Raw genomic sequence first — 18,085 nt, 5'->3', positions numbered from 1 at the left:
TAAAACAAAAATTAAAGATGTGCGTCTTAGAAGAACACAATTCATACAAAAAGAAGAAGTAAAAAAAAAACTTATGTATTTCAAACCTAAAAAAAATACTTCTATGGTTTAAATCCTAAGAACTTACAATTCAAACCCAAAGAAATGTCTAATCCAATTTATACACCGTAATGAATAAATGTTAAATTAGAAGATAAATTGAGACTTTAGAAGCTAATTAATTATATAAAAAAAAAAATCAAAGCGTTTTGCGTGAGACTGGACTCACGTGAGTCCGGGCTCCTTATTTAAAAAGGCGCGGGCCTGATCAACCCGACCAAAGCCCGCGCGCCATTTTATAAAGTGTCTGAACATTTCGTTTTCATCATTTTCATAAAATTTCGTGCGCCGTCATTTACTGAAAATTTCGAACGCTTTCATTTCGTCGAATTTCAACCACTTCATTTCCTCAAATTTCAGAGAATTCAAATCTTCAAATTTCATAAAAAAATGGAGAAATCAAACAATAGAATGATGATTGAAGGAGATTCTGATTCACCGATAGAATCAATTTCTAGCTCAATTACTGCTGAAAAAGGTACAATTCAGTTCATCATTTTGATTGTATGTAATTTCGAATCATATTTAAGAATTTCAAATTACATAGTTCATGATTTCAGATTGTATCATAGTGAATTTGAAATATGAATTTCTACTTATAATTCGCATGCAAGCCGCAAGCCAAATTGAATTTCAGATCGTAGTAAATTTCGATTTAATATCAGATCGTATTTAAATTCGAGTTAATTTCGACTTATTATATGCAATCAACGCCAATCGAATTTCAGATCGTAGTTAATTTCGACTTATTTGAAAATCAGGCTTAATTTATATTCCAATCGAATTTGAAATCAGGCTTAATTTATATTTCACGAATTGTATATATTACATGTCGCAGAAAATTAATTTTAATTTTAATCCAGTTTTTTGATAATTTTAGAGTGAAATCCAAATATACTAACACTAATGATGAATGCAACAGATAATGTAATTTTAGGAGACAATATCAATGAAGAAAGAGATGATGAAGAAAGAGATGAAGATGCTGCAAGTATAATAGGTATACTGATAATTAAATGTTCTGTAAAATTATTAAATGCTCTGTAATTTATTGATGTAATTGCAGACAATATAATTCCTGACTAATATTATATGAAACTTGACTGAATTAATTTTATTCCTATGGAAACCTATTTCCTAAAAAAAATTATATGGAAATTAGTGAAAATAATGTAAACCTGACTATAATTATTTTAAAACTGACTATTATTAAATTAAACCTGATTATCATTTTCTATTTCCAGTTTAATATAATTTCTTTTCTTTCCAATTCCTATAATTTCTAATTATCATTATCTATTTCCTGATTAAGATAATATATTTCCTGACTAATATATTGTAATTTCTGACCAAAAAAAATAATTCTGATTTGATAAATATATAAAATTTCTGTATGCTATGATATATCTGAATATTATTATATTAAAACTGAATATCATTATCTGTTTTCTGACCAACATTATCTAATTCCTGACTAACATATGCTAATTCCTAAGTATTATAAATTTAAAAACATTTAATTACTGTATATAGTATTGATAATAAAATTCCTGACTATTATTATCTGTTTCCTGACTAATATTATCTTTAACCTGAATGAGTTAATTTTATTCCTGACTAATATATTGTAATACCTGATATAAAATATCTAATTCCTGACTAAAATATGCTAATTCCTGAGTATAATAAATTTCAAAAAATATTTAATTATTTTATAACGTCATACAAAACAAAAAATAAAATAAAATCATTTAAATTTAAAAAAAATTACATATTACTGAAATGTTATGTTTTTTAATTCAAATGTAATAAAGTGCAAAACATTGAACATAAGCTACTAATAACATCCTCTATTTTAATTCTTTTTTCCTCTCTACCTGGTTGGCTTGCCTCTTCTCTTTTTCTCTTTCTCTTGTTGGCTTCTTCTTCCGCAAAAATTAAACGTAATCCATCAAGAAATTCAGCCCAGTCTTGCACCATCCCATTGTGAAAACCATAACCATTATGCCTTATAATTAATGTCATATGCAGCCCACCATTCATTTGAATTATGATTTCTTCTTACTATTTCTGGAATCTAAAATTTGTAATACCATAATTCATTATAATATTTACATGTACAATTAATCATCGCCTGGGCTTTGAAGGTGCACCTAGGGAAAATATGTGTTTCGGGGTTTTCTGATGTCCTGCGGGAGAGCTACAATTCCGAGACTGGAACCGGACGCCTGTACCTGCAAAATAACGGAGACTCCTGAGAGCTCCGCCTCCAACGGTCAAGTTAGTACCTGATTAAGGAGTAATTAATACAGAAATTAAAGTAATAAGGTCTCTCTAGGTGAGAGTATTTAATGTAGGTAATCTGCTTTGCTAGCGAGATCAGCCGGTTATTAGTGTGTTCCGTAATGTTTCTCCTCTGTTCCGTTAATTATTCCGTCCCTTGATTAATGAGGATTAATCGAGTATTTATAGCCTTGGGAAGCGTGCAACTCTCTAGGTTTAAGGTAAACCTAGGGCCGATCGGGCTTCTAGACTGAAATGGGCCTTGATGGCCGGTTGTCCCATTTGGCATGGGTGGACACGTGGCGTGTCTTAAGTGGTCCGTGGAGGACGCGTGGCGGAACCTGGTTGGTCCACTTGTCAAACGGCGCTTGGTGGATAAAAATCCCCTAATCATTTGCCCCTCACAGGTGGCACGCGACTGGTCACGTGTCGCCTGTGACAGGTGTCGCACGGTGACAGGCGACGGCCCGTTACAGGTGTCACCTTGCAGACGGCCGGGAGATCCTCCCGCCCAAATTTGAATTCGGAAGCGACCCTTCGCCTTCTCATTTTGCCTATAAAAGGAAGTGCTGACTTCGGTCATTTTCACATTTGAGAATTTTTGCGAGAACATTCGGACCCCTGAACTTGATCTGACATTTTCGGACTTTTTCTGCCTACCGCCTGTTCTGACAAGCCGACTGACCCGAACTTTCAGGACTTCATCAACTGTCATCCGTTCAGGTAACTCAGTTCTCTTACTCTTAATTTTCTTTTTATTTTTTGAAATGGCACCATGGAAGCACACGACACGCCCTAAGTTAGTGATCAGCCGGTCACCGGGGACGGCTGAATCTAGGACTAGGAGTGCCGCCTGCCCTTTTCTGGACCCATCTTTGCCCTTTATACAAAGTCCGACTGAATCTGTGTCTATGCAGAACGTGATGGCCAGAACAAAAAAGACTGCTAGAATATCAAACTCAGACGGCTCCTCCCAAAGGGTACTCCTTAGCGAAACATCTGACCAGGCGCCAGATGTGGAACGAGGCGACTGTCAAGCTGACAGTTCTGAGAGAGGGACCAAGGTGTTCCCTTCTCATCTAACCGTGGACATGTCTAATTTACCTTCTGCTCCTTCTAAGGGAGAGGAGGCGGGCCCCTCTAGGAGAGGGGAGGCGTCGTCCTCTTCGGACTCGTCAGGGGACGAGTCCGATTGCGGCTCTTCTGACCATAGTTCTTCTGACCATAGTTCTTCTGACCATAGTTCTTCTGACTCAGAAGAAAAACATAACCGCCTACAAGAGGCGAGAAGTTCCCATGCAGTGGAGAAGGGGGATAATTGGGCAGAGCCGTCCGCCTCTTACAGAGAGGAAAACACCCCCTACTACTGCAGGGTGCCCCGGGGCCGGATCGCAACCATGCGAGACAACGTGGCGAGCTTTATTGCTAACCACAAAATGAGCCCGGAGTATTTACTGTTTGTGCCGGATCCAGAAGATACTGTCGTCTGGCCGGCTGGTACCAGCTATGGTGACGGCTGTTTTGGCTGCTATGTGGCGGCCATCAAAGCTGGTCTGCGCTTCCCATTACATCCGGCTGTTCAGCGGATTTTAGATGGGTATGATCTGGGGTTATGGCAGTTAGCCCCCAACTCTTGGGTAAACGTACTCGGCTATGTGGCCGGGTGCGAACTGAACGGGGTGGAGCCAAGTTTTGAGGCTTTCGCCCACATGAACTATCTCAGCCGGACCCCTAAGTTGGGAGGTACCGGCTGGTATCAACTAACAAGCCACAGGGGTTACCTCATGACGAGAGGTAAGGCAAACAAATGGAAGGATTGGCGGAACACCTTCCTTATTATCGAGAGTTCAGACACGGAGCTGAACAAACGTTTTAACAAGTGGAACAGAGATCCGCCTCTTCTTGCAGGCGGCCGCAGCATGCCGCCTGTTCCCCCAAAGGCTAAAAGAGAGATCCTAGACAAAGGACTCTTCAAAGTAGAGACTAGGGTGAACTCTACTTCAGGGGTACGAGAGCAAGTACCCCTACACTGCGTCCCGAGCTTCAAGTGGCTCTATGATGAGTACTTCTTGGCCGCCTGTGGCCTCGGCAGTCGGTGCTCTAGAGGTAGCCGGCCTGACGAATACTCTGTTTTCTCACGCCTTGTTTACTTGGGATTTTTACTAACTTTGCTGTTTATTTCTTTCAGCCGACGCCATGAGTAAAATAACAGCATCTAAGACTGCGGCGGCCATGCTGCGGGTTTCGCTAATGAAGCAGTCGTACGCCGACTCCCCCAGCAAGGAGGCACCCTTGGTAAGCTTTGAAAACTCTTCCCCTTTAAGTTGTATTATGCATATACTAACTCTTTTTGTTTTCAGTCTGGCACTCCAAGGGCTTCTTCCTCGCAACAGCCGGACCCCAAGGCCCGGAGAACGACTGTTGCAAGCTCTCCTGGGTCTTCCAGGAAAACAGTGGCGGCTGAGAAGCAGCCGGCCACTTCTTCAAAAACCCAGGCGGGGCCGCCTAGATGTATGGACACTTGCTTGTAAAAACTCACTCTTGCTTCCTTCTTGATTAGGTCTAACTTGTTTTTCCTTCTGCTTAATGCAGCCGGCCCCCAGGGACTTGACTTGGTTGAGGTAGCCAAGTCAATGGTTAAAGTAGTTCCTCCCTCTGACAGGGAGGCGGTCAAGGGTGCCGGCACCCTTGACCTCGATGGAATTTCGGGGATCCTAGCTGAGGTATACCCTTTTGAAGTTCCAGGACGCCTGTTAACCCTTATGATTGGAAACTGACGCCTGTTTTTCTTTGTACTTAGGCCCTGCTCCGAGTCAACAGCCTTCGCAAGCCGATTGATCGGAAAAACAAAGAGGTAAAGGCCGCAAAGGCTATGGCCGCCTCCAGCTGTGATAAAGCAATGTTTCAAATTGCCCAAAATGAAGTACTGACCATTGATCTTCTTTATTATCAGGCGCAGGCGACCGCCGCTGTTCGGGCTCAGCTAGAGGCGGCCCAAAAGAAGGTTGACGAGCTGGAGGGGACCGTCACCAAATTTAAAGCCGAGCTGAAACCCCTTCGCCAGAAAATGCACTCTTACGAAGCCATGGAGAAATCTTTGGCTAACGTAAAAGAACGCCTGGTGAACCAGGAGAAGAGTCTTACCCAAGAGCTCTCGGACAAGGCCGAGCAAGAAAAACAAGAGCTCGTCCGGGAGATGGTGGAAGACTCCGCCCAAATCCAACGCATGACCTGGGAACGACTGTTCCCCAGTGCCGACTTTGCCTCATGGGAAAGAACGTACCGCCAGTGTTCGGAAATATATAATCAACAGATCCTGGCGGCTGCTGAAGAAGAGGCGATGGACGTTGCGTTGGAGGAGGAAGAGCCTGTTGTGGCGCTTGTGCCACTTGGGGGAAAGGCATCAAAAGATGATGCAGCGAAGGCCGAGTCCAGCAAGAAGAGTGCTGACCAGGCGGCTGCTGCTGATACTGAACTGCCCCCTTCTTAAGCTTTAAGTATATTTTTTCTTTTCACGGCCTGCGTGCCGTTTGCTTTGTAATTACCCGGCCAGGGGGCCGGGGTTTTGAATATTCTGCTGGTCTTTTATGGCCGGCTCATTTTAATCAAATTTTTTGTTTTTGTTCAAATTTGTCTAAGTATTTGAAATTTGCTCACTAGACAGACTGTTGTGTATGGCCGAACGTTAAGACAGGTACAAATAGTAAGTATGCCGCCTATGCCCCTGGACGACTGGTTGTCTGTTTCCAGGATAGATGATCAGTCGGCCATTTAATCAATCGGTATTCGAACTCTTTATTCAATTTGACCAAGTAAATAGAATTACCAAGTAGCCAAGGAATTTAAGTAGGAAAACAAGCGGCGGGTACCGGTTGTTTCCCTTTATTGCCAATGTTGGCCTCTAATTTGTTATTTGTTAACCTAGCAAGAGTATTGGTTGAGAGCCTTTGTTTATTAAAAACAAGTGGACGACTCGTACCTTTTAGGCTCAGTACTAAGTTTGAGTGACTATTAAGTTAACATAGGAGTTACTTAGTCTTCGTCACAATCTTGATTGAGTAGTAAAGGTATCAGGCGGCGTAGGCCGGCTAGACCCCTTGATTTACCAATGTTTGTTGGCTATTTACTCAATAGGTTATCCAGTAGGAATAGGGGTTCGAGTGCCCTTGTTTGTATAAAACAGGCGGACGACTCAAACTTTTTAGGTTCCATACCAAATTTGAAGGAGTGACTATGAGTTAACTTTGGAGTTACTCAGTCGCCGTCACTTTTGTTTGAGAAGTAGAGGTACCAGGCGGCGTAGGCCGGCTAGACCCCTTGATTCGCCAATGTTTGTTGGCTATTAACTCAATAGGTACCCCCTGCATTTATCCCAAGTAATACAGGCGGTCATCTGACTCAGATGTCAACTGCTACCACTGGTTTGGTTAGTGATAGAGTTATCCTTGTCTCAAAAACGGCTACGTGGTTGCCCTTTGGGACAGTCGTATAGGTGCCGTGTAATTAGTTTATAGAACAATGTTCCACCCAAAAGGGAGCTGCTCTCTGCGACGAATTTCATCCGAATGGATGCCGCCGGACGCCTGCTATAATGTTGGGACAGGTCGGATTAGTTTTTAAAAGTTAGATCAGTTGACTAGGCGCCTGGTCTGATCATTCGGCCAGCGGCCTTGGTACGTTTTTGGTGAACGTATGTGCTAAGTAAAAGAAGGATAGCCGCCTGTTAGTTACAGGATCGGCCAGGCCCTAAACTTTTTAGCTAAGTATTGTGAGTAAAATACTCGAGGGAGAGTAGCCGACTGTAATGGAACAGACGGCATGCCCCTGTAAAGATAAAGAGTGAAACTCAATGGAGAGTAGCCGACTGTAAAGGTACAGACGGCATGCCCCTCGTAATACAAAATTGAATAGTAAGTGCCAACTTTATTAAGTAGCTCTTTACTTTACATCATTCAAAAGAAATATTTCTTAAGGTTATCTACATTCCAAGTTCGAGGCAACGGTTGTCCGTCTGGTGTTTCCAGACGGTAGGTACCGTCCCTGACTTCCGCATAGATTCGGTAGGGTCCTTCCCAGTTGGGAGTTAGTTTGCCAGACTCGTTAGCCCTACCAACTGCTTCCATTTTTCTAAGTACAAAGTCCCCTACTTTGAGTGGACGCCTGTGCACTTTTTTGTTGTATGATCTAGTCATTCTCAGGCGGTAGATTTCATGGCGCAAAACAGCATTGCCCCTCTTTTCAGGAAGTGAGTCTAATGCCAGGCGCATAGCTTCCCAGTTTGCCTCTTCGTCATATAGCATTACTCGAAGAGTCGGCTCGTAGTGTTCTATTGGAAGAACAGCTTCTGCACCATAAGTTAGGAGGAATGGAGTTTCTCCAGTCGCCCCTTTTTCAGTCGTCCTAATGGCCCAAAGAACATGTGGTAGTTCATCTGCCCATAGGCCGCCTGCTCGTTCAATTTTTTTCTTGAGACCGTCTGAGATGATTTTATTAAAGGCTTCTACCTGGCCGTTTGCTTGTGGACGGCCGACAGATGCAAAGTAATGTCCAATTCCTTGGTCTCCCAACCAGCTTTTGAGAACAGGCGTCTCAAATTGGGGACCATTATCAAAAACCATAGACATGGGAACCCCGAACCGAGTGATGACGTTTTTCCAAATGAATGAAATTACATCTTTCGTCTTGATTCCCTTTACAGCCTCCGCCTCTACCCATTTAGTGAAGTAGTCAACGGCAACAAGTATATACCTTCTGCCGCCTGTAGCAGGCGTATATGGACCCAGAATGTCCATGCCCCACTTAGCAAACGGTAGTGGGCTGTGAATGGTAGTGAGGTTAGTAGCCGGACGGTGAATTAATTTGCCAAACCTTTGGCACTTGTCACATTTTTTCACCATCTCCATTGCATCTGCTTCCAAAGTAGGCCAAAAGTAGCCCTGCCGCCTTGCCCTTTGAGCAAGCATCCTACCACCTATATGGGAAGCACAGAAACCAGAGTGAAGATCATCTAGTATCTCTCGTCCCTTTTCAGGAGTAACACACTTTAAGAAGGGTTGAAGGTGCCCCCTCTTGTGCAGTTCCCCCTGTATCATTTCAAAACAGGAGGCTCGTTTTTTCAGTGATGCCGCCTGTTGAGGATCATCCGGCAGTGTACCGTTTGTCAGATATGCCCTGATTGAATCCATCCAGGTTGAGCTTCTGTCTAGAATTCCAATAGGATTTTCCTCGATGCTTCTCTTCTCCATTACTTCCCAAAACACAGTTCGAGGAGTATCGGAGGAGGCGGATGATGCTAATTTCGAGAGTGCATCTGCCTGGTTGTTTTCTGATCTCGGTACTTGGATCAGATGGAAATCCTCAAGGGAGCCGACTGCTTGTCGGACCGCCTGTAAATATTTGATCATGGCCGGATGTGTTGCTTCGTATTCGCCATTGTACTGACTCACTATCAGTTGTGAATCAGAACAGGCGTCTATTTTCCTTGCCCCGGCCGCCTTACACATGCGGATCCCGGCTAGTAAAGCTTCATATTCTGCCTCATTGTTTGAAGCCTGGAAACTGAAGCGTAGAGCATACTCGAACCTGTCGCCCTCTGGAGATTGACATACGACGCCTGCTCCACAACCGTTTGAAGTAGAGCTTCCGTCCACATATACCTTCCAGACTTGGTCTGGAACTTGAGAGTCAGGAGGACGAGTCATCTCTACAATAAAGTCAGCAAAGGCTTGCCCCTTCACTGCTTTTCTAGGCTCGAAAGTAACTTCGAGACTCTGCATTTCTATGGCCCATTTGATCATTCGTCCGGAGGACTCCATGGTGGTAAGGGGCCGTTTGATCGGTTGGTCGGTATACACGACGACTGCATGTGCCAGAAAGTAGGGCTTCAATTTTTTAACAGCCATGAAGAGTGCAAGACCAAATTTCTCCACTAGGGGATACCTCAACTCGGCATTTTTCAGTACGTGACTGACAAAGTAGACCGGAAGTTGACAGCCGTCCCTTTCAGCAAGGAGCACCGCGCTTAACGCATGATCAGAGACGGCCAGGTACATGTAGAGATTTTCTTTGGGCAAAGGGCTGACCAGCCTTGGCAAGGAATGCAAGTGAACCTTTAATTTCTGGAAGGCGGCCTCAGCATCCGGCCCCCATTCAAACCTTGCCTTTTTCTTAATTGCCTGGAAAAAGTATAGGCATTTGTCGCCTGATCGGCTTAGAAATCTTCCCAAGGCCGCCAGACAACCTGTTAACTTCTGAACCTCTCGGACGGTACGAGGCGACTGCATGTCAACGACCGCCTGTACCTTCTCAGGGTTCGCCTCTATTCCTCTCTGGTTGATAAGGAATCCGAGAAATTTCCCAGACTCAACTCCAAATACACATTTCTTGGGATTGAGCATGACATGGTGCCGCCTGAGTGTGGCGAAAGTTTCTCGGAGGTCCGTCAGATGATCTTTCTGAAGTTTAGTCTTAACAATCATATCATCAATGTATGCCTCGACGTTTCTCCCAATCTGATCAAAGAACACTGTGTTTATCATTCGTTGGAATGTAGCCGGGGCATTCTTAAGACCAAACGGCATGACCGTATAACAGTATAATCCCTGATCAGTGACGAAGGCCGTCTTCTCCTGATCTTTCTTCCACAAAGGAATTTGATGAAAACCAGAATAGGCGTCCATAAAACTCATCAAGGCATGGCCGGCTGTTGAGTCGACCAGGTTATCAATTTTGGGCAGAGGGTAACTGTCTTTGGGGCACGCCTTGTTCAAGTCTGTGTAGTCTACACACATTCGCCAGGTGCCATTCGGCTTTTTAACAAGTACCACATTTGCAACCCAATCTGGGAAGTAACATTGCCGAATGAACCCTGCATCAAGTAATTTTTTGACTTCGGCGGCGGCCGCCTGACCTCTTTCTTCACCATGGTTCCGCTTCTTTTGCCGTACCGGCTTCTTTTTCGGATCCACAGCGAGTTTGTGTACTGCCAGATCAGGACTAATGCCTGGCATTTCATGGACTTCAAATGCAAAGATGTCCTTGTATTCTTTCAACAGGTTGTGAAAGTCATCACCAAGGTTTCTCAGAGCAGTCGTCCCAACTTTGACTGTTCGGTCAGGGCGGGAGTCGTCTAATATCAGGTCCGTATGCTCACCAGCCGGCTGAGGGCGTAACTCATCCGGCCGGTCCTCTGCCAATGATTGCTATTTTCTTGCCTTTCTGGCGGACTCTGTCTGGGACGCCTTTCTTTTTCTGTCGCCTGTTTCTTGAACAGGCGCACTTTCCTTGACATTGTCAAGGTCTGTTTTTTCTCCACTTGACCCAGTGGCCTTAGCAGTGGGTTTGACATCCGAGAGATAGCACTCTCGGGCCATCCTCTGATCTCCCCTTAGGGAGCCGACTGTTCCATTGTCCCTTTCAAACTTAAGCAGCATAAGTGACGGGATTATAACAGCCTTGGCACTATTCAGGGTTGGGCGACCCAGAATCATGTTGTAGGCAGAGAGTTCCTCTACAACTAGGAATCGGACTACCATGTGTCGTCCTTCCCCTTTTTCGCCCAGGCGGACGGGTAGATCAACTCGTCCCAGTGGGTGGACGACTCCTCCTCCAAACCCTATTAAAGGGTGGGAGGCCGGATGTATGCAGTCCGTCTGATATTTCAGTTTTGACAGACATTTGCTGCTGATGAGATCTGAAGAGCTCCCAGTATCTATGAGGATTCGACCAACTCTCTGGTTGGCCACTTTACATTCAATAACGAGAGGGTCGTCATGCGGCCCCCTTATTCCTCCTAGATCCTCTTCAGTGATGACAATCTCAGGAAATGTATATTTGGACGGTCGTTCTTGGTGAACGGAATTTACATCTAACCGCCTTATATTATCTTTGTTGCCCCTAATAGTGGGGCCGCCTCCTGAGAAGCCGCCTGCAATGGTGTAGACGACTGCATCATCTGTATCGGAGCTGTCGGCCTGTTGATTCTTTTTGGCCGACTGCTTTTTTGAGGAAGTATTCCCCGTAGATTTCTTGACATAAGTGTCAAGATCACCTTGATCAGCCAAGCGGTCTAGGTACCGCATGAGACTAATGCAGTCGTTGGTGTGATGACCAATGTCATCATGATAAGCACAGATTTTGTCTTGGTTCCGGTTGCTCGCAGAACCCTTCATGGGGAGCGGTTTCTCAATTGAGAGCCGTCCCTTTATTTCTTTTAGGATAAACTGGTTATCCTTGTTAAACACATACTTTGGGGAGTATGGTTTGAATTCCTTTTTCTTCTTGGCCGGCTGTTTAGAGGAATCAGCCGCCCAGACCCCTTTTCTTTTTTCATCTTTGTTGGACGACTGTTTCTGTCGTCCTTCTCTATTGTCGAACCTCTTCCCGTCCGACTGTTTCATTGTACACAGATCAGTCGCCTGTATATAGGCTTCTGCTTCAATCAAGGCCTCTTGAAGAGTCGCCACCCTTTTTCGAACTAAATCAAATTTGAAGGTAGACCCGTCTTTGAGACCTCTAAAAAAGTCAGTATAAGCTACCTCATCCGGTAACCCTTGAATCTGTATTCTCATCAGGTTGAACCGCCTGATGTAGGAACGAAGCCCCTCCTTTTCACCCTGCTGAATTGTTCCCAAATCAAGGGTCGTTTTCTTCGCAGGGATGTTCATTGCAAAGTTGGAGGCAAATAAGTAAGCAAGCGTCCTGAAACTGTTTACACAACCAGTCGGCAGGTTGCCGAACCATTGCTGTGCAATTCCCTTGAGAGTTGCTGGGAAACACTTGCACCAAGTGGGATCATCCAACCCTTGAAGGTACATCAGGTTGGTGAATGCCATCAGATGGTCTTCCGGGTTAGTAGTGCCATCATAGGCGCCTACTAAAACATTTTTTACTTTGGCCGGCTGAGCGGCTTCAGTAATTTCCTTGGAGAAGGCCGACGGCTGTTCACCAAGTCTAAGCAGCCGTAGCTGCCAGTCCATAGGTTGGACGTTTTTTGCTGCAGGTCCACCAAATGGAGGTGGCTGCATAAAATATTGTTGTTGCGGCACAAATGGTAAATTTGGTACCGCCTGCGCACTATGAAAGCCAGACTGACGGGAGGTGCCGCCTGACTGACTCTCATGGTACGACTGAGTTGGCCTCATCGAGGCATTTCGCAAACTGTCCTGAAAATTTGAAGTAGAAGCCGACTCTGATAATCGGTCACTCTTCTTCTGCTCTAGCAGGTGCCGAGCATCTGTGAACGTTTGCTTTGACCCGTCCGCCTGAATATGACGAACCGGTTTCCTATTTCCCGTAGGATAACGGAGTTTTGTGAAATCAAGAGCAGACGGCTCCCGCTTCTTAGATTTAGGATGGGGAGTCGCCTCTCGCCCTTGAACTGGCTTCCTCTTCAGTGAAGTGGAAGGTTTTTTGGCCGCCTGCTCTTTGACTGAAGCAGGCGGTTTTTTGTTGATCAACTCTTGGATCTCTCCCTTGAATCCCCTCATGAAGGTCATGAGTTCGTTCCTTGTGATGGGAGCAGACCCATCAGTCGGCTGTTGCCGAGCAAGCGGTGCGCCTGCTGGCTCGCTTCCTGTTTGAAGATACTCCCGTTCCCTTATTTCAGTATGACGGGTACGGCGGGCCCTTAGGGTCCCGTCTGGAGCTGTATGAGTTTCAACTTCAAATTCACTTTCGGTATCATGGTCCGACTGAACTTGAGAGTCGTCTAGGGGACGCCTCTCTTCTGGGGTCGGTACAGACTTGGATGCCATCTCTGAAGTACTCTCCCCACAGACGGCGCCAAATGTTTCGGGGTTTTCTGATGTCCTGCGGGAGAGCTACAATTCCGAGACTGGAACCGGACGCCTGTACCTGCAAAATAACGGAGACTCCTGAGAGCTCCGCCTCCAACGGTCAAGTTAGTACCTGATTAAGGAGTAATTAATACAGAAATTAAAGTAATAAGGTCTCTCTAGGTGAGAGTATTTAATGTAGGTAATCTGCTTTGCTAGCGAGATCAGCCGGTTATTAGTGTGTTCCGTAATGTTTCTCCTCTGTTCCGTTAATTATTCCGTCCCTTGATTAATGAGGATTAATCGAGTATTTATAGCCTTGGGAAGCGTGCAACTCTCTAGGTTTAAGGTAAACCTAGGGCCGATCGGGCTTCTAGACTGAAATGGGCCTTGATGGCCGGTTGTCCCATTTGGCATGGGTGGACACGTGGCGTGTCTTAAGTGGTCCGTGGAGGACGCGTGGCGGAACCTGGTTGGTCCACTTGTCAAACGGCGCTTGGTGGATAAAAATCCCCTAATCAATATGCATGCATAATATCTCTTCAATAGCTAGTGCTGGATGTGCATCTTCTAAGGCATCAATTGGGTGTGCAATATGATTAGCCATCTAAAAAAAAAAATAAAAAATAAACACATAAATCATAACAAAACAAAATAAAATAAACTAACAAATGTATGATCATAATATGGAAAAAAATATACCTTTTGTAGTAGCAGTAGTTATATTCTTATAAAATTAATTAAAATTCAAATTGAAGCAATTTATAGTTTTATATTAAATTTTTTTTTTCTGAATATAGTTTCTTGTACACTGTGGTTTCTTAATATAGTGTTTTGGAAGAGGGAAGGTCATGCCTTTTCAAATATGTGTTTTTCATTTATAATTAACCTCTGTTCTAGTAAATACATTTAATTTTATTCAATTAATTTAATGTCTGGTAAATGATTTTACGCGTTTTTTGAGTGTTTTGAGTGTTTATGTTTTGGAAGAGGGAAGGTCAGGACTTTTCAAATTCTAATTCTTGTATGCAATAATTTTTTTTTTTTTTTTCTGAATATAGTTTCTTGTACACTGTATTTTCTTATATGTAATGTTTAGAACGTGAATTGGTGCAGTATTTTGGAAGAGGGAAGGTCATGCCTTTTCAAATATATGTTTTTCATTTATAATTAACCTCTGTTCTAGTAAATTCATTTCATTTTATTCAATTAATTTTATGTCTGGTAAATGATTTTACGTGTTTTTTGAGTGTTTATGTTATGTCTGGTAAATGATATAGTCAGGAAGGTCATTACTTTTTAAATTTTAATTCTTGTATGCAATAATCTTAAACCTGACTATATCATTTATGTCCTGAGTAATTTATTATCTATTTTCCTGACTGAGATAATTTTATTCCTGACTATTATAATCTAATTTCTTATTAAAACAATTTTTTGACTATTTTTTGAGTAATATTTTGACTATTTTTTGTCACTGAAATTAAATTAATAAAATTGTTACAATTTAATTTCTGATTGAAACAATTTTATTCCTGAAATATACAATATAATTTCTGATATACTCAAATTAATTCCTAATCAAAACATTTTAATACCTGACATACAAAATTTAATTCCTGACAAAACAAATCTAATAAATGACAAAAATAATCTAATTCCTGAAGATAATGAACAATGAACTACATATAATCAGATACAAATATTATTATTTCTGAATGATATAATTTTATTACTGACCAATATTACCTGTTTCCTGATTAATATAATCCTAAACAAGACTGAGATGATTTATTTCCTAACTAGTATTTAGTAATTCCTGATTTAAATAATCTATTTCCTGACTAAGACATGGTAATTCATAAGTATTATAAATTTAAAAAATATTTATTTACTGTCTATAATATTGTAATTACTGACAAAAATAAATTATGATATGTTTCATATGTATACTTTTGTTGCAGATTATTACAAATATGACAAGGATGAAAACATAAGTAAATGTCTAGCAAGTTATACAGTATCAAACTACAATGAGGGATATGTGTTATACAAAGCTCATTCAAGATCTGTTGGTTTCAGTGTCAGAAAATCAACAAAGAGAAGAGATACCAATGATAAATTGTATGAGTTTTATTTTAGATGTTCTAAGGAAGGACATACAAAGGGTAAAATGAAGATAGCAGGTGAACAAAATTCTGTGGAAATACCCATATTGGGTAAAACTGATGCAAAAAAGAGAAAAGATAGGGAGGTAAATGAGACAAGAACTGGATGCAAAGCCCATATTCGTTTCAAGAAAAACAAAGAAGGAAATTTCGAAGCTGTTACACATGAGTTGGAGCATAATCATGAATTGGTTATAGCAGTTCAACGACATCATCTAAGATCAGAAAGGCTAATATCAGCTCCAATGGGTGAACTAATTGAGAGCATGATTGAGAGTGGTATTAAACCAATGGATGCTTATAATTATATAAGCAATGAAGCTGGAGGAGAAGAATGTGTAGGTCATACTAAGAGAGATCACCTTAATTATGTATCAAGGGTGAAAATGAGTATGGTTGAAGGTGGAGACATGCAAAATATATTAGACACCCTTCAAGAAAGAGCAGATCAAGATCCCTCATTCTTTTATAGATTGAAATTTGGAGAAGAAAATAATGTTGTGAGCTATTTTTGGCGTGACTCCCAAATTCTTGAAGATTTCAAAGCTTATGGTGATGTTTTAATCTTTGATACAACATACAGAACAAACAAATATGGGTTGATATGTGCTCCATTTGTTGGTATAAACAATCACTGGAAAACAACAATGTTTGGATGTGCATTCATCACTGATGAAAAGACTGATACATTTGTTTGGCTGCTTTCAATCTTCAAAAAGTCAATGTGTGGAATTGAACCAAAATCAATCTTCACTGATCAAGATCTTGCAATGAGCAACGCCATACCAGAGGTAAGCATTTTCAGCTTAATATTTGTATTTGTATTTTATATTGGGATATGTTTTGTATCAAATAAAATAATCTTGAATTTTTATAATGTTTTACCTGGAAAAAGTATTAAGCCTGACTTAAATCAATCAATGACTAATATAAAACACATTATATCTGACTGATATTTTCTAATTCCTGTCTAAGTTATATGTATTTCTGAGTTAAAATTATCAAATAATAAACTATAATTAAAATCTGAAATATTTAAATCCTGACTAAAATATTGTTATATCTGACAATAATTATTTTATATCTGACCATAATATACGAATAGATAACTAAAACTTTATATCTAATTTATACATTTTAATACCTGACTAATAAACTGTTATGCATCACAAAAATAAATTAAAAACTAATGGAGTTATATAATATCTTACTTTAACTCTTTAATACCTGACATAAATATGTCAATTACTGCCATGATTTATATAATATCTGACTGTAAAATGAAATTATTTGATTTCTGTCTAAGTATTGACTATAACTTTACTAATACCTAATAAATATCATGTAATATCTGATGAAAATAGTATTAAAACTGATGAAGAAAATAAATTTTATAATTGACATTATATATTTAATATGTAATTAAAACACTTTAATTCCTGACTAACAAATTGTTATGCCTGACAAAAATAGATTAATAACTGACATGATATATATAATATCTGACTTTGACTCTATAATACCTGACAAAAATATATTAATTACTGCAATTACTTATCTAATATCTGACTATAAGAAGAAACTATTTGAATATCATGTTATTCCTTATGAATTTCATGCAATTTCTGATCAAAATAATCTAAAAACTGACTAACATATTATTATTCCTGACAAAAAGAGATTAATAACTGACATAAATCAAATAACACTAATTAAAGTCTGAAAATATTTAACTCCTGTCTAAAATATAGTAATATATGTCTAGAATCATTTTATATCTGACTTTAATATAAGAATAGCTGAATAAAATTTTATCATTCCTTAGAAAAACAAAACAAAAATAATTTTCTGAGAGATATGATTTATTTCCTGCCCTAAATAATATAATACCTGAGTAAAAATATAATAATCGTGAAAGAAATAATATTATTTCTGATTTTTAATACAATGGAATAACTTAAATCACCTTAATTCCTATTATATGAAACTACTAATTTATTATCTGACTATAATACTTTAAATGCTGACTACTATATTATTATGCCTGACAAAAATAGAAGAATAACTAATGTTAAATATATAATATATGACTGTTACTCTTTTATTCCTGACTAAAATTTCGAGATTATTTGTAAAAAATTATCTAATATCTGACTATAAAATATGAAAACTGAATTAAATTTTACAATTTCGAGATTATCTGTCAAAAATTATCTAATATCTGACTATAAAATATGAAAACAAAAATAATTTCTAAGAAATATGATTTGATTCCTGCCATAAATAATATAATAACTGAGTAAAATAAAAATAATACTGAAAGAAAAAATATTATTCATGATTAAAAAAGCATGTTAATTCCTGCATAAATTATTATAATTCCAGACAAAAATAAAACTGTTCCTGATGAAATTAATCTAATTTCTGAACGAAAGAATTATATTCCTTATTGAGATAATATAGTGCAATTATTCAGAAGTGTTTTTTCATTCACAAACATTATGTACGTAAAAGAAAATTAACAAAAATAAAAACATAAGTCCAAATTAGTATATATTTCTTCATAATATTTTGTCATACTTATGACAATGCCTTACAAAAGCAAATGAACACTGTCACTTTAACTATATATGATCATAACAATTCTATACAAAACATTGCTTTTTAATTAAAGAAAAACATATTTACAGGGCATTTAAGCTAGCCTAACCTTTTTATGCGGCCCTCCAGGTTGAATAGCTTCCTCTCTCTTTCTTTTCT

At 40.2% G+C, this 18,085-nt stretch overlaps 1 protein-coding gene across 1 annotated transcript; it reads left to right on the top strand.

The window, feature by feature from the left end:
- Positions 1 to 489: 489 nt before the first annotated feature.
- Positions 490 to 18,024, top strand: LOC110683907 (protein FAR1-RELATED SEQUENCE 5-like). The gene is made up of 4 exons (XM_021860312.1): positions 490 to 577; positions 1,022 to 1,099; positions 15,122 to 16,116; positions 18,016 to 18,024. The coding sequence occupies exons 1-4, from the start codon at positions 490 to 492 to the stop codon at positions 18,022 to 18,024; spliced, it is 1,170 nt and encodes a 389-aa protein (XP_021716004.1).
- The last annotated feature ends 61 nt before the right edge of the window (positions 18,025 to 18,085 follow it).

The sequence above is a fragment of the Chenopodium quinoa genome, unplaced genomic scaffold, assembly GCF_001683475.1.
Source record: "Chenopodium quinoa cultivar QQ74 unplaced genomic scaffold, ASM168347v1, whole genome shotgun sequence".
In the NCBI taxonomy this organism is placed as follows: Eukaryota; Viridiplantae; Streptophyta; class Magnoliopsida; order Caryophyllales; family Amaranthaceae; genus Chenopodium; species Chenopodium quinoa.
The sequence above is the reverse complement of the archived record's forward strand: the minus strand, read 5'-3'. Positions and strand labels throughout refer to the sequence as shown.